Here is a 25,999-nt window from a genome sequence, read left to right as displayed (position 1 = left end):
TAACTGAACCTTTCGGTTTAAAAACCCTACGACATGGTTTGCTTAGTTTTGTTAGAAAATAAAATAGTTAGTTGCCATTGACGCAATTATGACATTAATTTACATTTTAATCTCCGATATCGGCATACAGATTATCAGCTTATTTTTAAAAAATTAATAAAAACTAAACAAACATGCTTAATAGATACATCAATTGAATAATAAACAATTTGAATGTACATTACATCAAGCACACTATGTTCCAAACACCAATCATTAACAAACTAATTTTAAATAAATTGATAAGACATTGCAAATTGAAATAGATCTTGCTAGAATGGTTATGGATTTGTGTTGTTTATACGATGTGTTTACGATGATGTCATGTTATCAGATGGGCACAATTGTTATATGTTTAAAACCGTTACTTAAGTTCTGATAAAAACATTACCTAGTTTATTCCATGTACTTTCTAAAATAATCACCATATTTAAACTCATTCTGATTCCATAGTTTTTGTATTCAGTAGCTCAATATATGAAACTTTCATTTGATATTAAAACACATAATGTCAATGCGTTTTCCTTTTTACGCGCGACCGTTGAACAAGAACAACCAACGCCATCGCCACAAACGACTTCTCAAGAGTCCGAACCTAAAGTCTGGGCCTCCTCGTCAAGGTAGGAAATGTAATCGAACATCAATTGATCGTACATTTTTGGTATGCATCAACCTTTAATTAATCCAATGTGCTTATACTTTGTTTATGAAGAAAATGACGAAGTTTCAGCTTTATTTGTTAGGCTCAAACACACATAAGTACATCTTTATTATACGGTTAATATGGTACATACGGAAACCCATAATTTTAATTTTCTCATGCGTATGATCACACAAAGCCTTCTGTAAGTGTTTAATAACGACAAACATTAAGAACAGTATAATATTTTATCTTATAGTGTTCGTGATTAAATCCTTCTGTTGCATGTAAAAGATATCCGAACATAATACAGTGGGATTGGCAAATACTATTTAAATAATTCAGACGAAACGTAAGGCATAGGTGTATTAATTACATAATGTAAACTGCTTCCGATTGCTAACTGTGTAACTATGTTACTTCTTTGCCTTACAACGTGTATGTCCAGATGACGCCAGTGCACAATACATTGGGAACAAAATCTCTTATTTCAAAAGGAAAATTGTTGCCAATTATCTATGTACATTCTGTAATAATGAGTAGAAAATACTATGCACTTTCCCTGGTACCTCATTTACCCCAAATAATGTTTAAATTTGATGTGGAGATTATTGTAGAAGAACACCACGCATACCTTTTCATATTAAATGTCGGGAAATAATACTTGGGATTCCGCATCCTAAAATAAATGATATAAAAACTAGTGGACTAGAGAGTAAACGGTATATCTTTATTGTAAGATGAAAATTAAGCTCTGCAACGTCTGGATTTGTAAAAAGTATGAACATTTGTTTGAAATATACAAATGATTTGTTTGTTAAAATATTTACTGATGTCTCCCATATGATACAACAAATCATAACGCATACAATAACATCTTTATTTCAAAAGCATTGCTTAAAATTTGCATTATTAGTTTATTTTACGCAATTTAATTCAGCATTTTTAGTTTGTTCTTATGTACAACATTTTATGATGAATGTTATGGTATATTTTAATATGTAAACTTAATATATGTGGTCATATTGCTATATGCAATGCTTTTATGTTTGTACTATTCTACAGAGAAAACAACATTTCGCAAACATTAATTACAATTTACTTTTATGTTCAATTTTTGCAAATGCTGTAACCCTTTTACCAAATGACAATTTTAAGCGAATTCATATCGCAAATGATAACTGAAATAATAGGCCATCCTCTATTCCTAGTTTTTTTATTATATCTATATACTATATACTTTATTATATACTCCTCATGCCATCAACGATGGAGACTATAACGATGACTCGAATTTCATATTATATATATATATTACAACACTTTATTTCACTCCACTCCTTTACTAATGTCAACATTGTTGACTGTTTAAGTGAGCCGCAAAAGTAAATGACAATATCAAAATAATTGTTTACATGGATATTGGTATGTCTTCTTTCCAATCAAGATATTTTGATCGAAATAACAATTGTCTGTCCTTAATATGTTATCTCTATTTCGCATAGTATCGGCCCCTCCTAATGGTACCGTGCCTGTCACGAAAAACATCCAATAATTATTGAAATGTGTTTCATTTTGTTAGAAATTGTAATTTATTTGATGGTTATCTATGACTATAACGACGATCAATTTCATTATTTTCGGTTTTCGTTGGACACTAGGTTATGTTTATTCCGGGATGATGCTCTGATTTTTATTGGTAGCATACCATTGTATTAGTTTATTTATGGATTAATAATTTATCAAATACTTTATATGCCGCTTATTTTTTAATATAATGTATATATATGTTAATTAAACGTAAGCAAGAGTTTCGTTTTTTTATTAAGTTACTTTTTTTTTAAACAAGAACATGCACATAGTAACAAATCTTAGCAACCAAACCGAACATGAAACAGATTACTACTGGGAGCTAAGTCTAGCCTGTATTTTCTCAAAACAATGCAGATTTAATTGCAGTTTTCGTTGTAATGTCAAAAATACGCATGTATCTATAAATGACATATAACACATTCTGGTGTCTTTGTATTTGTTCACCCAATCCAACGCGTATGTATTCATTAAGAGGGCCGATACTACAGATAGCCATGCTATAATCCATCATGATCTAAGACAGACAATGTTTTAAAGTTCTCAATAGGGCTGTACACATAAACGCTAATGTTAATGCTGTTGTAAAACACGTGTCATGACGTAAATCTCATTTTGAATATTTTAAAGGTCGATAGAGTTTGGCACGATACCGTCTGGGAATATGTCTCACAAACCTGTCTATAAAACGTTGATTTTTTTTTCCGATATTTTCTCATATCCAATCTTTTTTGGTAATTTACATGTTTGCAGAAAATTTACTAACTGCTGTTGACACTTGTTCGAACTTTCATGTCACGTTGTAACTCTGTTGTTCAATTGTATTACACTTAAATGTATCATGAATATTGCTGGGCCATGTGTTAATCTGAGTGCTCTAAACCAGTTTAAACCCCCAATGCTAAGGATGACCGTTCCAAGGCGGTGACCCAAGCTTTATTCTACTGTATGTTGTTTCGTATTGTGCGTAATGTTTTTGCAATTGGTCACTTGCTATGAAGGACCACGAACGTGTGTATATAGGAATACCATACTGCCTGAGCAACTGGTGTTTTGCACTTTGTTATAGTGAACCGAATGAAACTAATACATAATTGCTGTTTGAAAGATTCGAGCTTTTACAGATAATTGTGAGAATGTAAATGTATGATTATGACACAGTTACATTCAATATAGCTAACATTTTTGACAACCATCGGAATGTGGGGCATCTATGCCTCATCTACAGAAACATGTCTGGTGTTTGTTGACTCGTTAGTAAGAAACATATTTGCAACAAAAATATATTTTTCTTAACTATTAGAACTGATTATTGATGTGGCTATAGTGTAACTAGAAATTAACACGGACACGATGACCATGAACGAGTATTTAGTACACGTGACATTAATCTATTTTCTTTACTGTATTATGTTTCTTATTATAAACTCACACGTGTTAGGGAAAATACAGTTGTCGCCAAAATAAAGAAGATATAGCTAGCGTATTCATGATAAAGCGACGTTAGAATTATTTGCCTATCATTACTGATTTCATACTGAATTTGTGCTGATTTATGTTTGCTAAACTTATATAATTTGCAATAATAATTTCAGCATAACATACTTCACATAGTCCTAAAACTATCATTGGACAAAGAGAAATATTGCTTTTGTATGTGGGTATTTTACGGCGATATAACTGACTCGCGGGCACCTTAGCAAGTCACATGAACGAAGTAAGCCAAAACGCCTAAGTTAGTTGTGGGAAGACATAGCTACGGTTTTGCAGCCACGTAATTGCTCGTATAAACGAGAGGAATAAATAACGAGAGTAATATAAAGTTGTTACAGCTTAAATAGCCAATGAAAATAAATGTTGTTTTACGCATGATTCAAAATGGAGGATACACAGACGACAAATATTATTATAAAATGATCGAATAAAATGAAACATATTGGTTTGATAATCATTGGATGAAAATGTCTTACAAACTTGTAATGTCGATTCCACGACTTACAAAATCGATCCCAGGACGTACACTTATTCATCCCGATGCCACTCTCGTTCCAACGGCTTATTAATTCGTTGGATCGAGTTACTAAGTTGTGGGTACTAACTTCTAAGTTGAAGTAAGGCCAACAATAAAACTTGCACATATTGATTCAGTGATTATTTTATTGTCGTCAAGTGTATTGATCAATGAGCGTCACTTTTTAATAACATGCCCCGCAGTTAAGCACGCTTACTTTGAAACGGGCATGTAAGATTCCGGTCCATGGCTTAGATTACAAAATTAAATATGAGAAATCAATTTCAACTTCATCCAAATCTATACCTAAGACAATGTTGAGCAGGTTCCTTGTTCTTTTTTAATTATTATTTCGACTGCGGCATACATAACAGTTTCAATTTCTTATTCAACCTTAACGTATTATATATGTCTATGTTTCGGTTTCTATCTCCATCACACATTAACCTAATCTAGATGTAATTGATGGTTAAAATCTGCATCACACATGGTGATGCTTGTACGTGCTTGTCATTAACGACTTAAACCTGAATAATATGTCACCCACCATACCATGAACATTACTTGTATTTATGATACAAACATGCATTATGGCAGATTTGCTACATATTCTAGTTTATTCATACTCGACTTCCTTTTACGTGGTTGAATGAGGATAATAATCACTACTACTACTACTCTACTTCTACTACTACTACTACTACTACTACTACTACTACTACTACTACTACTACTACTACTACTACTACTACTACTACTACTACTACTACTACTACTACTACTACTACTACTACTACTGCTACTGCTACTACTACTTCTACATCTACTACTACAACTATGTCTGCTACTACTACTACTACTACTACTACAACTACATAACTACTACCACTACTACCACTACTACTACTACTACTACTACTACTACTACTACTACTACTATACTACTACGACTACTACTACTACTACTACTACTACTACTACTACTACTACTACTACTACTACTACTACTCTACTACTACTACTACTACTACTACTACTACTTTCTACCACTACTACTACTACTACTTCTACTACTATTAATATTACTACCACTATTTATACTACTACTTGCACTAACACTACTACTATTACTACTAATACTACTACTACAACAACTACTACTACTACTACTTCTACTACTACTACTACGACTATTACTACTACTACTACTACTACTACTACTACTACTACTACTACTACTACTACTACTACTACTACTACTACTACTACTACTACTACTACTACTTGCTACTTATGCTTATACCAGAACAACTACTTCTACGACCGTTCTGTCCCTTTTCTTTCCGTTACTTTCCGTTTCATTCCATTTAGTTCCATTCCGTTCTTTTAAGAATGGGATCCTATTGTTCAAGCGAACAACTATATTTTTGTTCACACGCGTGATTGAAATAAAATATAGATAACATGTTTTGTAAAATATCTACAAAAAGACGTTCGCACAGAAAAAGGCATGTTCAACGCATGCACTTCTATTTATTTTTTTTTTATTATTGATTGCTATTATAATAGTATTCTGGATATTGTTGCGAAATATATATGTTTGAATTTATCTGCCATGTGTTAATTATAATAGATCTATTTACAGATTCCGAATGTGTCGCTGACATTTTTTTATAGTAGGATCATTCTTAATCATTTTGTATAATCAAGAATTATACTCGACTGCCCGTTCCTTATGCGTATGGTTTAATCAGGGAAGAGCGAATTAGGATCAATGATATCTATCGTAGAAGGCCTCTAGTGTTTGTGCCTCTTTGTGGTTTTTCGTAAATAGTTCAATTAAATGATTTTGTTATAAGATATGAATCTATAATTATATTATATACCGTAATATGTGTGACATGTTCGTATTTACAGGGAATAATATAAGTGCTTACAAAATACAATATAAATCCAAAACGTTACAACAAAGAACAAATAAAGAATCACTCGTGGGTTGAACATACAATATATATTGCTATGCCTATTTCAACAATATTTTGACGAAAATGTACATGTTTATAGGTGTGCTAAATACGACTTAATAAAATCTAAAAAGTTACGATAAAATGCGATTGTGGTTGCTATGTATTGTACGATTTTACAGATGATATTCACAGTAAGCGCAACGAATGGATATGGGTGGTATACATATTGACTACTTATTAAGTTATTTTTGCGATCGCAATTATTGGATAGAGAACGTGACATTATTCTGGCTTAAGATTGATCATCATATGTGTAAGTAAGGATATAATTCCAGCGATATCCCCTATTTAGTTTGATATTAATGAATGCACTATAACGATAGTATGCGTTTGCGTTTGTGATGTTTTGCGGTTACGATTTGATCGAATGCTACTGAACACGAATTATGAAATACTACCCTACTTGAACTCGACTTCTTTTATGTTTACAACATATCGCAGGTGTTGTTTTATAAAGGTATTATGTTGACTGCAATGAGCGATAGTTGCAGTGCTAAGAGACTAAGAGATTCCATGTGCCATGTTTATGTCTGATTCAACCCAAAAGGATTGAATATATAAGATAATTCTGATCGAAAATTACTCACATAGGTTAGTTGTTATGACGTTACACAAATGTCACTCAATCCCCACGATAAAAAACAAAATAAATTACGATTTCAATCTTAGGAATTTCGGTATATTGAACAAGTATGTAATACAGTATGGTACCTGTAAATACGTTTTTGTTAGCATTTACTGTATTTGTCTTGAGTAAGAAATACGTAACTGGTATCTTTTTTCTTTATATAGCAACGAGAGGGGAATATCGTTATCATTTACAAAGTAGAAATGTATTTCAATGTATATTGGTAATGCAATAACGTGGATTGGCAAGATTTTCGATGGTACGTAATACACTTTGATTAATGCTAATTTAATTTTAAGTAAGAAAATACCAGTTTTCCATTTTATTTGAATACGGGAAATAAAAGGAACTGATTCATATTCCCGTTCTCATCCGCGAAGATGGACAATGTTATAAGTTGTAATGTATTGCAATGCATATTGGGTTATTCAACATGCATAGACAATGAGTTATATTAATATTTAGTACACTTTTGTTCATTTTAACTAGTTTTAAGTTAAAAAAGACCACTGGAATTTCAGCGGAATAAAACTAAGCAAGCTTGTATTACTATACATATTTTAATTTCAAACTTACATGAGCACTAATTTTCGTCAATTTTTACAATTTTGCTGAAAGATATTTATATTTAAAATAAAATGTCAGTGCCTTTTCCGGTTTGATTAAGGAAGAAACAAACTGTTGTTTTTTCCTTATTCAAACGTACTTGCTGATCAATTTATAAACCTAAGTAAAAGGTTATTATCCAACCTAAATTAATGTTGTGGATATATATAGTACTTTGGCTAATTTGAATTGTAATATTTTAAGTACGACAATACAGTTCCCTGTTCGGCTTGACTAATTAATATGGAATTGGCAATTTTTTTCTTATAAATGCAAAAATGACACGTGTGCTCTTGAAAGGAACCTATGTTTACATGTGTTGCTATTATATATATTTAAGGAAATGGTTCCTTTATACCGTACTCGTCCATGCGAGAGGCTGGCGTTTAATAACACAAATAATAGTAGAAATATGCTATATGCAGTTTTTGATATTATTAATTAGTAAGACAACTTGATAGGTTTTAATTCGGTTCTTGTTTAGTTTGTGTTCATGTAGAAATGCTTGTTTGGTTTCAACAACAAATCCCATTCAAGCGCGGAGAAGAAACATGAACTTGTATCATCGCACATACTAGTACTCGAATGTTTGACGTACACTTAAACTTGTCCAAAAGATACATCTTTCATGTGAAAATGTTACTATTAAGTCGTTCAGTTACTAACCAACAGTTGGTTATTCGGTTGGAATCTTCTTCTTTCCCAAGTACAAAAGGGTTATACTGACTAGCATTTTTGTTTGGTGTTGACACTTGTGTTGTTATTATACCGTAATCTAACACGATCAATAATAATATTTGATGATACATGTCATTGCATAAATTGCAATAATTATGACTTTCATATTTATTGCCCCAATATCATCATTTGTGTAATTTTAATCGCTGCTTGTTCCATTCAGATTTATAATATTGATATAATAAGGTTTTAAATATAGGGGACAACAGTTGCTGTATCAACCATTCGTCCGTCATTCTGTCTTTCCACCCATCATTCAGATCCTTCGATTCAACTCAAGATCTCCACAAAAATTGTTCCTAATTCTTTGAAACATTGTTTGTAGGCATTTTCAAATCAACAGCGAGTTACAACCGAGTAGTCTTATTTTGCGAAAAATACTACTTGACCTAGCACTACATTAAACAACCAGCAAACTCCGTCTGATGCGTTGCGATAAGTGTTATTACCCTTCGCGTTATATACAATCATACATTAATTCAGATTGTTTTGAATTGTCTATCATTATTTTAATTTTCTACAATGATGTGCCAGCTTCTATGATGTTTCAGTGCATTTTATAAGAAGACATATACCAGTGGAAAACTCCGCTTTATCAAAGACAACACACACTTGAGTGATGCAAAAGTGAGTTATCACTCATTATTATATACTTACACATGTACAACGTGTAATCTTATCAGCAAACAATTCATTGAATGAAAATGCTATTTAACATGTAATTTAATATTTACATGTTTAAAAAAAACACGTGCATTTCACAGTGCTCATTTTGCATAAATGAATGTGTTAATGTATTTAAAACCAACTTAACAAAACAACTCTGAAATATAAAATTCATACAACATATTTAACAATTATTATTAGCCTTTATACAACATCTTATATCCTTTTGCACATCAGTTCATCAAGATTAATGCTGATGCTGGGGACAGTGAAAGTATTATGCAGCAAGTGGCGGAAGGCGTTGTTAACAAGCTATGGAGAGTTCCTAATAAAAATATTCTGCTGTCAGTCACTTCCGGTGCGGATGAGTTGGATGAAGCAGGTAGTGAAGCATTCAAAGAAGGCATAAGACATTTCTTACCAGGTAAATGTCAATCATAATAAAGGTGTGTTTCCTTGCAAAAGTTTCAAATGCGAAGAGACTGTCCGAAGATCTTGAGTCCATATTTACAACATAGCCATACATTGACCACTACATTTTGAATCACCGATAATCTTCATTTCAATGTCTTTTGTTAATGTTTGTAAAATAGTTTTAAAGCGTTCAAAGTAATATAACCATCAACTTTCTAATGTATAATTATATTAAATTTATGTTAACATTTGATACTGGTTCCCCTTTATTGATCACTTGGAAACAGTTTTTGATCCATGAAGCCTTTTTTTATTTTACACAGCGGTCACTTCCTTTACAATCATAGTTCAAATTGTTCGATTCGAGTTTCTCTTGGTAAAAATATGTCTTTAACTAATGCAAATAATTATACTTTCTCGAATGTCGACCAAGGTAACATTAATGTGTGTTGTGAAAGCTAAAACTACATTTAGATGTGTGCCCTGTGATTTCATAATTAAGTGCATATTTTCTATTTTATCAGAAAAATATTTATTTTCAAAATTTAAAATAATATTTACAGAAGTTGTTTCTTTTCCTAGTCAAAACCATGTCAACTAAAATAATATTGGTACAAACCGAGTACTATTTGAGGATCTATTTAAAAAAATACACATTCAATTTATTTTCTTCAAACAGCTGCAATAAATGTTTCGGTATAAGTGTAATCTTAGATGCTTGTTTTTTGTTTTGAACTTAATTGAAAATTTGGATTAAAGTTCATATTACCCACTTTCTCATTTAAATAATTTTAGATTTTCCCATGTGTATTCGTCTGATAATTTGTTTCGTGAGTAATCGTTTAAAGGGGCCTTTTCACAGATTTTGGCATTTTTTAACTTATTCATTAAATGCTTTATATTGATAAATGTAAACATTGGATCGTAAAAGCTCCAGTAAAAAATCAAGAATAAAATTAAAAAAAGGAAAAGAACATTGCCCGGAGCAGGTTTCGAACCAGTGACCCCTGGAGTCCTGCCAGAGTCCTGAAGTAAAAACGCTCTAGCCTACTGAGCTATTCCGCCGAGTACACAAGCCTGACGTATTTTATACCTTATATAAGCAATCTTCGTAGTTTCACAAAATTTAACGACAAAAACAGAACTCTCCAAATTATTCAATCGTTTCGCGTTGCAACGCTTTATAATTTTTAGGTTTTAAAATCGTCAAAAGATGCATATGATGGCTATATTAGACCATGGTAAATGTTCAGTATTACTGTTTCCTCACAAATATCATAACTAAAACGAAAATGTGCGAATCTGAAACAACTTTTTTCAATTTTGTCAATTTACCAAAGCGTGAAAAGATCCCTTTAAATAACACATTACAATGGTGGCTTTCAATCAGTTATATTTCGTTTAAAAAACACATCGCTTAGGTGATCGAACTGTACGAAAAAACGTTTACTGACCCGAAGGAAATTGGTTATCAATAAAAAGAACCTATCATAACAAAACAATATATTTATGAAATGTTCTTTTGGTACCTGCGTCGTGCATATTGCCATTGACTGATGGCAATTTGACACGATACAATTAAAACGGTTCCGCCTTTTACGTCGCAAACATGCGTTAAAAGTTGTTAACTCGCATGCTGAGTTTGGGCGTTTACGGAATTATATTGGCTGTATTATTGGCTTTCAATAAACATAAAGCAATTAGAAGTGAGGTATTATCTATGTGGCGAATGTCCTTAAATCAATTGCATCCAAGAAACAAAAGGCTGATAATCATAAAAGTATTGAAATAATACTTTTAAAATCCCAACCTAGTGAGAGACTGGTTTTAATGTGGGTTACACATACCATACCTTACATGTTTAACATTTATATTAATAGGAACATGTATAGTGACTGGCGGAACCAACGATGGAGTTACCCGACTTGTCGGAGACGCTGTACATGAGTTCAACAACCGTGCACACTATGAAGAACACGATACAAATAAATGTCCAACTATTGGAATAGTCTGTTTGGACCGCCTTGGACGGAATAAGGACACAATAAAGGTAATATTATGTAGTTACGCATATTAAGTTGGCTTACATTTTCAAAGCTAAACCCACTCAAGTTTAACTTAAGTGCAGAAAATAATTTGTTATAGCAAATGCAAGTGACACAAAGACAAAAAGGTTTAGCCACATTTGGCTAATGTAACCATAACAATCCGAATAAAAGAAGTCGGACATCTAGCGATATTACAAACTCGGCGGGCAATTATAGCAGATACACTTTCGGAAATGCATGGAAGACATGAATACAGCACTCTTCATATCTTTATTAAACATCGTTATTATTGATTGCATCCGTAGAAACATAAATAGCATATAGTACAATTGCTTTCAGTATAAATATCAAACGGTTTAATGTATTGCAAATGGATAAAGTGAATACTATTATGAACGATACATGAATACTGTAAGGTGTCTATGTATGTGTATTTACTGCACTATTTACCTTAATTAATGTAGCGTAGACTCCATAGACTCGCTACGCACATAAATACATATTTAATTTTAATAATGTCTCAACTTATTCCAGAATTATGCAATAGTGCAAAAATAATGATAAGTCTTATTACCTAACAGAAAAGCTATTTTATTACAGTAAACACGAACAACAGTTGTGGGGTGTAATAAATGGCATTTTCAGAAATGAAGACATTTTATTAAGCCATACGAATGCTGACTTAACATACATACATTATACGGCAATAATTGTGAATTTATTATTATTGAGAAAAAAACGACAACTTGTATAAGAACACGAACACTCGTATGTTCCTTAAAGTGTCGTGGATAATTTAGTTTTGCTTTCAAATATATAATCCTTCAGTTTTTGTAAGATTGCTGTTTTATAACACTCCTACATTGTACATTTTAACAAAAACATTGTGAGTTCTTAGCTTGACCTACATTCGAGGCGCTATCTTTATATATTAAACATTGGCACCATTTGCTTATATGAACATATACGCAAACCGATGTATTATATACATTGACAACAATCCGTTTGCTGTAACTATTTAAAAAAAAAATCCGATTGCAGTAATAATCCTAAATACATGATATAAATATACTTGCAAACATATGTGTTTTCTCCTCGATCACGATTTTCATTGGGACGACCTTTTATAATTTAGTACAAGTAAGCATATTATTTTTCTACAATAAATTGAACATTTGAAAACGTATTTAATTATGAATATTGTACTGTGAAGGGAAGGGAATGTCCATCAGCCCATGAACGGTGCATGAGAACAAGTGTGTAAGCATTATTACATCATGTTCATATTTATTAGTATGTGTGCATCTTTCTATCAATCAATGGCAAGTCTGCATACATCGTAAATTAATAAATACAAACAAATCCATTTTGCGTGTGAATGCCGTATGCATATGTGGCTGAGAACGCGATTTTGACCATTCTGGTTAAGCATACATTATGAAAGTGCTACATCTTAATAATCAAAATCCGAAATGTGAGCATCAAAATACCAGAAAATAACGAAGTTATGCCATTTTTTGTGTATCATATCACAAACGTTACATGTTATGTTGATCAGTGTGTGTTGATACTAACGCCATTTTTCGCGCATTGTGTTGAACATAATTGAGTACGAAGTACAAAATTTATTACAGTATTATAATGAATTAAATACTCATGGTTGTCATGCAAACAAAAAAGGTTGTTTGTTCATATGAATTACTATTTCAAAGATTTAAAGACACACATAACAGCAAAATTAACAAAATAAGTTCTGGACAGATATGGAACATGGTCAACATATTCATTATATTAAAAATGTATGCACATTTTCTGGAAATAGGCGTGTATTCAGAAATTGAACATTTTGGATAGCTTCCAACTTGACACAAGAAAGATTAACTGCTCATGATAAGTGTGTGTTGTGCATCTCTACTGCCATATATATATATATATATCTGTTTTTTGTTTATCGATAGATCAAATTAATGAGACAACTTCAATTAAGTTAATAGTTGCTATGGAAACAGTATTTTGTCAATAGCATATACATGATATTTTCTATCAACAATGTATTTATAGTCAAAATATTATCCAACTTAGCATGCAGTAAGTGTATATAGATTACACAATTCACTTATCGCATAGGAAGGGGTTTAAAACATGCTTTTCAACTAAAACAGAATTAAAGCAATAAGCACTGCACATTTAAAACGCCACGTCACCATAGATACTTAACACAACCAAATGTTTGTTTACCGGTAATTAAACAATATTCACAAAACATGAACATTTACATCATATATATTGATGCCACTGTGAACTAAACTATGAACTACACTACAACAGTATTTTTAAATTTTTAGAACACATACCAGGCCTGCAATACAGTTTATTTATTATGATCTTATTACTATTTTATAGTGAACATCACTATGAGGGAGTTAATTATCATAATCATCAAATAGATATAATGTATCTGACTAAGTGTGCAGACTTAAATTAAAATGAATACAATCTACATTATATTCCATTATGATAAAAAATATAGTAATATGCTTACTTTGTATTCTTATGGATTACAGAGTGATTACAAAACAACACAAAATACGCATAGTTGATGTTATGTAATGCACATTCATGCATATCAATCAACATGTTTGTGTGTTATTCCTTGATGAAAAATGACCTGTTAAGTCTGGAATAAAAATTATCTGTTAAAAAATGTCAATGCCAACACTCTATTAACACAATATATTGGCCATATTATCATCCACACAATTCCAAACTGTAGGAAGATGTAAACCTGATAAGCTGAGATTGAACCATATCTTGCAAAATTCATATTTGAAGATTTGCAATAATAAAAAAATATATAAATGACTGATTCCTTATCAGCAACCTTGTACAAACACGTACAAAATACATCACACAGTGGCGACCACCTACTTGTCCACAATTTATTGAAATTACAACCAATATGATATGCACTCTTTTTTCTCAATTGATATTTTTCTTTTCAAACTTGATATGTGTGAAAATAACACAAACAATTATTAATCAATTTATGTTTTCAATTAAAATAGTCTTGTTTTGGTTTAGCATTCACTCTGAACCTTCCAGATATGCACAGAGAACAGAACATAGTAAATGTTCTAAATTAAAACATAAATATAAAGAATCATGCTCTTTAATTAATTGATCATACATGCATTTAATACATGTATATTATTACTTATGTAATAAATACAAGTACGTATGTAATTATTAATTTTATTATTAATTGTCGTCACCATAGTATTGAAAACAAGGATTAACTAAGCTGGTTACATATAGAATAATAGGTTGGTGACGTGGATGGAGAATGGTTATCTGGCAAGTCGGAGGAAGTTCGGCTCACCCGATAAGATCCTCCGACGAGCCAGATAATCATTCTTCATCCACGTCACCAACCTACTATTCTATTTATCCTGTCACATTTACAACATTCGTTGAAATGTTTCCTAAATATCTAGTTTTCGATTATTTTGTGTTTAAATATTTAATATGGGAAAAAAACACTCGAACAAAAACATTGTGACGTCACGTAATGCAAAACGCTTAGTCTAGCTTTCATCTTGTTAAACAACACAGAAATCGAGTCAATCGTTATAAATTCAATACACAAAGACTAAATTATGCTGTTAAAACAATTATGTTATAACAAACAGTACTTTACATTTATTTTGTATTTTTTAAAATTGAAATAAAGTATATTTTATTAAAAGAAAATAGTACAGGCATGCGCATGCGCGGAGAGCAACTGACGGATATTCGAGATCATGTGGTCATCTAGCCTTATATCTTTTGGGATATTAGGATACCTGGTTATCAGGCTGATTTAAAGGCATGTGGCAGGATAAATGCTAATCCCTTTCTTGGCATTAATGCTTCATCAAGAGCGTATACTGTTATCTATCCTGTAACATAATATATTTTCTTTAAATACATAATGCTGTGTTTGAAACAAAGCATCCTCATAACTTTGCATAGGATATTTGTTTTAATTGCAGGATGCTTTACACATATAAGGTAAAAAAAGCAGGGTGTTAGTCATATGATACCTGATAATAATGAGCACTTGCTTTGTTGTTCGTACTGCTCGGTTTTGATCTGTATTTTTTGCTGAAACAATTGACCGATATGATGCAGCTTAAAAAACAATTAACATGTTTTCTATTTCATCATGAGCACAACCATTAATATGGACATCATCACACTTGAAATTCTGACAAGAATAGAAACAATGAATGACAATGTTATTGATTACATGGCATTGAGGGATTGCTTAGAAATTTTCTAAATAAATTGTATTATACAGCCCTATTCAATTCACAGTGTGTCTGCTGTCAACTAATCAACTGTTAAATAATCATCTTAAATTACATACAGTGAAAATCGAATGGAAAGAAGAATGCATGCACAAAACATTCTCAACGAAAAATGTAATTAATGTCATAACAGGAAAGTTCAACAACAAAATATCAAATTATATGTTTGTTACATTTTGACAAATTTCGCCCAGTTTCGGGTAAACAGACACAAATATATCTTCTTAAATCTTCATGTTCACTGCCAACACGACTCATTCAGACACCGTGATTGGTTCAGTACATTTATTTTACATTGAATTCCATCCACATAGACACGCTTTTATATTGGTTGAAAAACAAACACACTGAAAAACAACGAGAAACCAACCTTGACAAAACGCAGGAATTTTATCCGAAAATTAAGCTTCTAACAATTGCAAAATCTGCCCTACAGTATTCATTGTTATTTAAGCCGATGTTAATTCAAACCATTAATATCAAAATAAAAACAGTAAATTTTAATTCCCCACACTCAACAACCTTGCTGTAGGTTCTACTTGAAAATAATAATATTGGTAGTGGCTAAAAAATTGGTTGACAAAGTACGCAAAACGGTAGTCACAACTTAAAATTCGGTTTTTCTCGGAAACGACGTCAGCGCCGGAATAGTCAAAATCGTGTTCCCAGCTACAAATAATGTGAATTATGTTTATACGAAGATTTTTGTATTTCTCCGTACATGCCATTGCGTTAATGTGATTAAGACAATTTATCTTGTTTCAAGCATTGACTGAAATCTGCAAGCATGTAGCTATGTCCCAAAGAACATGAAGTTAATCTTAAGCGTTCAAAAATTGATAAGTGTTGCTCGTTTGAAATGTCTTCTATTATGCAACAATTTGTTTGCCATTTATAGTACGGTTCTATTACCTTGCACGAGACAATTACCAGTTTTGAATACATTTACCTTTGATGGAAGACATTTCACAGCACGACACAACTTTATCATATGAACGATACTACTAGTAATGTGTATTCCTTACAGGTATTCATTTGTGTTTTTTTTCATAAGACTGTTTACGCATGACAAATGGTACAGTTGGAATGCGTTATTTATTTTAAACTACCAGCTTTGATGATGTCTATATAACTTTGATATGTTTGGCACAAATACAAAATGTTATTAGTGTCAATCAGACATAATCTTGAAAACAACAGTACTTACATGTTTCGCAAGGATAGACTAGTAGTACAATACGTGTCATTCCTTAATTATAGATTCGCGTGTTAACTTTTACTTGACTGTTTTTCTCAACGATGAATATACTATTTTAAATAAAGCAAACAATGAAACTTTAGAAACTGCAGTAGTCCTTTATTGAAGACAAGCGCGTAATTACAAATTAAACACATGACACAATATAAAAACAACATTAAACGTAAAATGATTCAACTAGGTTCACCATCATGGAATAATATTGAGGTTATACACCGTTTGATTGACGCGACAATATGACTATCGTATATTAAATACATCATAGCATGTTATTTAAATTTAAAATGAAAAGATGAATATGCAAATGTCAATCAAATTCGTCTATGTGCATAATAGTCGAGAGAGTAGCATCATCTAGTATAACAACTGATCATCGTAATGCATCTCAGGAAGAAACCATTTTGCATAGTTCGCTTGTATATGCAAATACTACAATGCACACGGCATGTTTGTTTACTACAAATTAATCATTATTACTTATTTAAAGATGGCGATCAACGTGTCCGTTGTCATTGTGTATCTGACAAAGTGCGGGAAAGTAGCGAAGTAGTGCGGTGAATAGATATCAGTACTCTTGCAAAACAATAGTTAACAAACTACTATTCTAATTACTACATTGGAATGCTATCTTACTCCTTACACTAGAAGCAAATTAAGTTGAACTAAAATCTTAAACCTAATTAATACTGAATACATAGATAAATACTGAAATGTAACTAATGCAAAAGGTGTTTTACTTTATATATCTATATAGGATAATGACATTATAGTTTTTACCCTATGACATAACCATGGTATTTTAGGCACCAAGTGTTATAATTAACATTATAAAATGTATATAATATGCATTACATATTTTTTTTCTCTGTTGAATAACAATAATGTAGAAACACACATCTGCTGTTTTGACTTTGTATGTTATGATTTTCCATTATTTGGCGGTTGTAATGTACCATACACAATGTTAACAATATTATATTACTAATTCGAATTCGTACCGTTCCCGTTCGTTTACCAGCCGATGTGATACACATTTAAAGCACATGGTAACTGTACATAGACATTCAGGGAACACAAGTTACACATGGCTACGTTTTTTCTCTGTTGAATAACAATAATGTAGAAACACACACGTGCAGTTTTTACTTTGTACGTAATGATTTTCCATTCTTTGGCGTTTGTAATGAACCATGCACAATGTTAACAATATTATAGTTTATATGAATAACCACAACTTATTCGAATTCGTACCGTTCCCGTTCGTTTACCAGCCAATGTTATACACATTTTAAACACATGGTAACTGTACATAGACATTCAGTGAGCATTAGTTACACATGGTTACGTTTGCAAGATTTATACGAAACAAACAAATATATGATAACTAGAAAATATTGCCCAATATATTTACCACACATTGTATGCATCTAATAAAGATACTTCTGGAAATTGTTAAAAACATTACACGACCAAGTCTCTCATCAATCATGATTTATATTGGTGCATTGAATTAACATAACACATAATATATGAGAAAATCTTGGGGTAGGAAATGACGAATATCATTAACACACGTGTACATTGACATTTTATTTTAAATTTTGCACGTTCGATGCAAAATTCAATAATGTTACAATGTTTAGGCAAATTAAGCTAAATTGGACGTACATTTACAAAACCTTTTATTATGGAAAGATGTGAATAAATAAGGAATATACAATATCCATCTTAACATAACATTAGCTTAAACATCGAACAACACGTTTACGATGGCAAATAAGCAGAAGAACTAAATAGCTGGAAATACAAGCTATAATTCAAAACTCATCCTTACGTCCATGGGTCTAGTAAGTTAATTAGTTAACTGTATGTTTTTTATTGTGTTTAATAATAAACGGATGCCAGCATAAGTTTGTGGGTATTTATATGGTTGCTTTTATTACAGCCTTGGGAACTGACCAGAGGAGTGTTCGGCATTGACTCAGATGGTGAGCTGTTTACCGTCGATAAAAGCGGTGAAAGGTAATACGAAGTGCTATACAACTAGTAATAGTAGCTGTATTAGAAGAACTACTAATAGAAGTCATTATAGGGGAAGAAATATTAAAAGTGTTTGAATACTAAGTTTATGAAGTAAAAGTAACAGTAATATTATCATGTTTAGTGGTGGTAGTAGTATTTGAAGAATCGTGGTAGTAGTAGTAGTAGTAGTAGTAGTAGTAGTAGTAGTAGTAGTAGTAGTAGTAGTAGTAGTAGTAGTAGTAGTAGTAGTAGTAGTAGTAGTAGTAGTCGTCGTCGTCGTCGTCGTCGTCGTCGTCGTCGTCGTCGTCGTCGTAGTAGTTGTAGTAGTAGTAGTAGTAACAGCAGCAGCAGCAGCAGCAGTAGTAGTAGTAGTAGTAATAGTAGTAGTAGTAGTAGTAGTAGTAGTAGTAGTAGTAGTAGTAGTAGAAGTAGTAGTAGTAGTAGTAGTAGTAGCAGTAGTACTAGTAGTAGTAGTAGTAGTATCAATAGTAATAATTGGTAGTAGTAGTAGTAGTCATAGTAGTAATAGTAGTAATGGTAGTAGTAGTAGTAGTATTAAGTAGTAGTAGTAGTAGTAGTAGTAGTAATAGTACTAGTTGTTATAGTAATAGTAGTAGTTGTAGTAATAGTAGTAGTGGTGGTAGTTCTAGTTGTAGTATATTGCTTATGTTTGCCCTCATATATCTCCAATAAATACTTCTGTTAAAAAAAGCACTGCCATGTACTATAGAAAACATAATTTAAGGCACATTTTACATGTTGAATTTTTTTTATATATTCATTATAGGCGGTTTAAAAGCACGAACAAACTTATTGTAGATGGCATTCCCGATTATAATATAGCAGATGGGTTTGATAGTCCATTAAATGACAAAGATCTGCGCTGTAACATTTTTGTAAATCTATAGTAAAATAATGTTATGCCTATTTTGTTCGTATTTTAACGGCCGTCTACTTGACAATTGACTGACAGCATAACTGCATAACAAGCAATTAATTTTATCGAATGTTTGTTGAAGAATATAATTAAATGAAACTTTGAATATTCCTTTATTATTGAAAGTAATGCTATTACTTTAGCGACGTGTGGAAGAATGCCAATTTGTGTTGATTACCACAATTAATACAAAATATATTAGTGTACTCTTCTTGTGCCCATTCATAGATAAACAAGCATTTCTTATCCTATGCTTAAAGGTCATAATGATATACAAATAAACCGGACTGGCAGTTGGGTATGTTATCATCACGATGTAATACATAGATATGCTTATACATTTCAAATTATTCAGGAAAATTAAAACAATGAATATATACATATATATATATATATATATATATATATATATATATATATATATATATATATATACATCTGCTTATAATTATTTAATATAATATAAACACATGTTTCCTTTGTTTATTTTAACTTCTTAAATACTTAAAATATATCTGTCATTGCCTTCATCAGTAGGATAAATACAGTTGATGAGATTTAGGATGAACGTGTTAGATTCTAATTGCATGAAAAATACGCGAATAAACAACGTCTAAGCGAAACAAAATAATAGGTGTTATAAAACTAAATTTTACGTTTTTCTTTGTCACTAGAGGGATGTGAGTATAAAGACATGATAACATATAGTGATGTCAATTACATACTGTGACAACGTCGTTTGGCGGACAATGTACAGGACAGAACCGAAAGTCTTCTAAGACTTATATATGTGTATATCGTTGAATGAATACAGTCATCAATTAAGTCAAGTCATGTGCGTGTGTTTGTGTATGTGCATGCGTGTGTGTGTCTGTGTGTGCTTGTGCGTGGGGTATGTGCCTGCGTTCGTGCGTGTGTGTGTAATAGTTTGTATTTTCAAATTGAAAACAAACTAAGAGAGAGCGCAACAACGATTTGAAAAGAAAAATCATAACAATTTAGAAGGGAGACAAGATAAATATGTATTTTTATTTACAATGGTATATTACATCATTTGAACACAAACTACAAAAAAAGAAAACAGAAAAACAATCACCTAATTTAAATGACTTAAAAGTGATACACATAGTCATATTTAAAGAGAAGTACATAATATATTTAATGTTTAGTTGTTTGCTTGCGAGCTAATAAGGTTCATACCACGTTTTGCAAGCCAAATTTGATAATGATCCCAAACGTGATAACTGCCGCATCCGCGCCGAAACAAAGTGTTCGCCATTTATGTCAGAGGTTTCAGTTCTTCCACTATATTCATTTACAAATTGACACATAATGTGAATATCGTGTTAAATGGAATAGTATGGAACGGATCGTATAAAGCAAACACCATTAATCATTTTTGAAGTATACGTGTCGCGGAAGAGAATGCTAATGCATGAGTAAAATAGTCCACTATATGCTGCGTCTTAATCACGTGGTATTCTGCGCAGCACAGGTCATTTGAAATATGAGGCTATTAATTGATTAGGTAAATAAAAGCACTGCTGATCAACAAGGGATATGGGGATTTCAATTCACTATCGCGCGTCTGTTGCGTAAGCTCGATGGTACAGCGGGGTTAAATCTGATCTGTCTGGGAAACGTTCTTTTGTTCTCAATAGGCAGCGGCGATTTATCCTGTATTCTCAATTGCACCGGTGATATCAACGTACAAGTATAAGGTAACGTTTGTTTTTATTCGCACTTATCATTTTATAAAACGTTGAACATGATTTAACCAATAATTACAGGCATAATATAGGCACAAATGCTTTAAAATCGCTAAAATCGAATATACAAAACTACAAACTATAACAAGAAATATCTTTTAAAAATATATTCGGCTTAAATGCTGCCTTTGAAATAAACTAAGTTTGATTATTTACATTTCTTAATGATTAAATTGAAAACAAAATTTAACTATTTTGTTTGTATTTCACAATTTTGCCTATTCACCGCATGAGTTTATTTCTTCACCATCAATATAATATGTGTAAATATTCGATTAACAGGCAGGTTTCATTCTTCACCATCGAAATATATCGCATTTTCCATTTATATTTGATTTACACGCAGTATTATTTCGACACATTCAAATCTCACTTTTATAGCCGCGTCATGCGATCATGGGTCCTATGGCGTTCCAGCTAGCGTAAATTAAGCCCAACCTGCGCATTTGCTAGTCCGTTCAGAGGCGATGATGTCCGCTATTAAAATCACTCAAGATTGTATGGTCTTATTATGTTTCTCCTGACATGACTGCAAGCTGGATAGGCTGGGTGGATTATAGCTACGATGGGCGCATATGACATAAGACCCATTCTATCATGACGCGGGTCTGTACATATCTAATTGCGTATTGTAAATGCTACATTTTAGCACATAGCTTTTCGATATAAAATTAAATTCAAAAAAGCAAATAAGGCAAACTGGCAAATTAGGGTAGCCTTTTCAGGCGCTCAGACTTGCTGACTAAGGCAAACATTTTTGGTTAAATAATGATTCTAACGACACGATACTATTTCGGTAGGTTTTGTCTTCTGATCTTGAATGTTCATCATATTTTCTGTGCTTTCAGAGCGTCCTAAAAAGAATATGCTGTTGTTATTTCGTCTGAGCTATCTCTATAAAATAAATAGGATGATAAACAGTGCACACACATCTCGACCTGGGCGCTAAGACACACCCTTTACAAATTGGAATGGGTTGTGTTTATTTCAAACTTGCGATAACAAAACTATAACCTACTTTTGAAAACTGAGTTGCGTCTAAGATTATGCAATAGCGAACAACTTCAGTGCCTTGAACACTTTGATAATTAAATGGTATTCACTACAGAATTTCGTATTGATAAGGTTTTCTGTACACATTTGCATACATTTATAATTACAAATGTACGCGTTGATGTTAATATGGACCTCAACAACAGCTGGATTCATTTAATAAATACTTTTAATGTATTTTTGTCGCAATAAACGGTAGCATAACAAAAAACACAAATTAAACGGTATTTATACTATGTTATAGTAAGTTGGTTCCTTTTCCCTAGTTCCTTTTTTCTTGTTTGAACAATGAATAAGGAACTGTTCCTTCCGTATTGAAGCTTAACATATTCGATATAGGGTCTTAAAGAAAAATAATGAATACAATTCTTAAGTAAATTAAAACAAAATAAGTCGAATACATTTACTTTATGTATTACGTTACATACCAAAGTTTCTTCGTCGCGCTTGCATATGATTTCTTGTTTAAACCGAACCGATATTTTCTAATACGAATACTAACTTCACATCAACAAAGCTTAAGCATATAACATCATTTTACAAGTATGTGATATAAAAGTGCAGTCTTGCACATTTCAACATGTTTGCTTTAATTTAAATCCAGTTCCTTTTTCGCGGCTAAATAAGGACGAACGAACCAGTTCCTTACTCATAATTCAAGCCTTGAACATCAATCGAATTGATCCAAAGTTAACCACATATAAATGAACATCATTAAATATATGTTGTATATTTAAAATACTAATTGCAATACATATCTACTTGGGTTAATGTTATGATAATCCCGTTCCTAATTCAATTTGAAGAAGGAATAAGGAACTGGTTCCTTATTCTTTATTCAAATCGAATATGGAACTAAAATGTTCTTTTTATAATTTTTTAATCAAAATGAACCAACGAATAAATCAACGCCATGTTTTTGTAAATGTAGTACGGGTATAACAAATATTAATTGCAGTACATTTCTACTTTGTTTGAACAAGGAATAAGGAACTGTTTTAAATCGAATAAGGAACTGGTATTTTCTTACTTAACAAATAAATTAATTTTGATAAAGAGACGCATACATCAAGGAAAATCCATGAAGATGTAGGTTATGAATATTATATATATATATATATATATATATATATATATATATATATATATATATATATATATATATATATATATATATATTGCAGTACATTTCTTCTAAGTTCACTTTTGTAATGATAACCCAGTGCCTTTTTGTGGCTGGATAAAGAAAACGTATCCAGTTGCACTATCAAAAATATGACTAATAACCACCGATAACAGCGCCATTTGTCGGTTCCCACGACTTTTAATTGTGCGCAAATGTAGAGCGAGAAAACGCGCTTTCGGAGAGAGAAAATCTATTAAAATTAAACGACCCAGTCACAGCTATGTAAGTTTTGGTTTTTAATTAAAAAAAACACACAACATTTACAACGAAATACAGAGGCATTTTGATGAAACTCTTCAGTCTAATAGAGTCACCTTGGTCAATGCTTCCGGGTTCAGTCTCGCTTTATTGTCACATCTTTATTGTTATCGAACTGAGGACAACGCTGTGCGACATATTTGCAGTCGGTGCAAATGAAGAACTGTTACGCTAAAAACGGCGCAGGACTGTTTACCATCGGTAAAGAATCGTGTGCCGAAGTTGAAAGTCGCCGAATGTACCGTTGGTCTGCATGAGCGAGAAAACGCGAATTATAACTAAAACAATCAGACGAAAACACACTTTTGCAGCTAGGATGCGCACTTTTTCGTTAATTATTATAAAATAAAATATAAAAATGAGGCATTTAGATGAAACTGTTCAGTCTTCGAGAGGAACTTGGACCGCTGCTAAGGAACTGGTTCCTTATTCCTTATTCAAATCGAATTAGGAACTGTCATTTTCATACTAAACAAATTATTAAAATGAAACAAAGACACCAGACAATCAGTGAAAATTATTGCAAATGTAGGTTGGGTGTCAAACACATAAATTGCAGGACAATCCTACTACGTTTTATTTAATGATAACCAAGTTCCTTATTCGGATTTAAAACGGAATAAGGAACTGGTTGCTTATTCCTCATTCATATCGAATAAGGTACTGTTATGAATTACACAACAACTAAAATAAAATGAACCAAAGAGACCGATACATCAATGAAAATCATTTAAAATGTCGTTTGGGTATCAAAAGTATGTATTTTAGTACATTTCTAAATTGTGCTTTTGTGCGTAAGGATAACAAGTTTTTTCGTGGCACAAATTAACCAGGTGCTCTAACTTCGGAGCAAACTGACAAAATAGTTTCGGTTTAAAATAATACTGCTTACATTTAAACAGTAAAATACTCATGGCCTGTTGGGCTTTTCAAACCAATTTTTTTTTAAATTTAAAGTGACACGACCGGTGTAATTAATAACAGTGCCGATACAATTGAAATGAATGACTTGTTCTATATTTTGACCATTATTTGTCCATTTTGTATCTTGTCGAATTGTACCCCTATTGCGAAACACCATTATTTTGTTTTTGAAGTGGTTACATTCAGCTCCCAATAATTACAATAAAGGTTAAATAATCTAAACGTTTCTGGACTTCTTCTGGTGATTTGCCTATAATGGCCACGTTATTCGCTTATAACAATACAATTAAGGTAATGCCGTCTATTTTTAGGCCAGACATGGGATGATATTAATTCATTTTGTCCAGAGATCGGGAACAATCCAGGAACTAAAATGTCATTAAATATATCACACAAATGATTAGATAGAATATCAATATTTTCTAGAAAATATTTATCTAAAATTAAATCTCTACCAGCCGCTTTATTACGTTACAATAATATATTACACATAAAATTATATAATACATATATGCATCAGAGTTGAACTGTATTACATAATGCAATATTATGATAATAAAATACACATTTCACGTTGCTTTTAAAACACTTGAACTATTTGCAAGGCTACCATTTAATAAATACCTATAAAACATTGATCGTAGTTTCGAAAATATAAGTATGTGAACCCGCGATAGGACCCATTTTATGTGTGGGACATTGATATAATAAATGTGTCATAACTACCTGATTCAGCACAAAAACTGTATTATTATGAATTTTCACCAAGAAATATCACCCGATACGGTTCTGGTTACATTGTTCAAGAGGCCTTAGGTTAACAGAGTTAGTCAGTG

At 31.9% G+C, this 25,999-nt stretch overlaps 1 protein-coding gene across 1 annotated transcript in view; it reads left to right on the top strand.

The window, feature by feature from the left end:
- The window catches only part of LOC127859685 (uncharacterized), a 46,136-nt gene that overhangs the window by 12,026 nt on the left and 8,111 nt on the right, over nt 1-25,999 (top strand). The window contains exons 2-5 of the mRNA XM_052397192.1: nt 8,831-8,906; nt 9,183-9,369; nt 11,240-11,409; nt 18,960-19,036. Coding sequence (XP_052253152.1) covers nt 8,831-8,906; nt 9,183-9,369; nt 11,240-11,409; nt 18,960-19,036 — 510 coding nt within the window. The remainder of the gene's footprint in view (nt 1-8,830; nt 8,907-9,182; nt 9,370-11,239; nt 11,410-18,959; nt 19,037-25,999) is intronic.

This window comes from Dreissena polymorpha, chromosome 15 (genome assembly GCF_020536995.1).
Source record: "Dreissena polymorpha isolate Duluth1 chromosome 15, UMN_Dpol_1.0, whole genome shotgun sequence".
NCBI classification, from domain to species: Eukaryota; Metazoa; Mollusca; class Bivalvia; order Myida; family Dreissenidae; genus Dreissena; species Dreissena polymorpha.
Note: the sequence above shows the minus strand (reverse complement) of the source record. Positions and strands in the feature narration are given on the sequence as shown.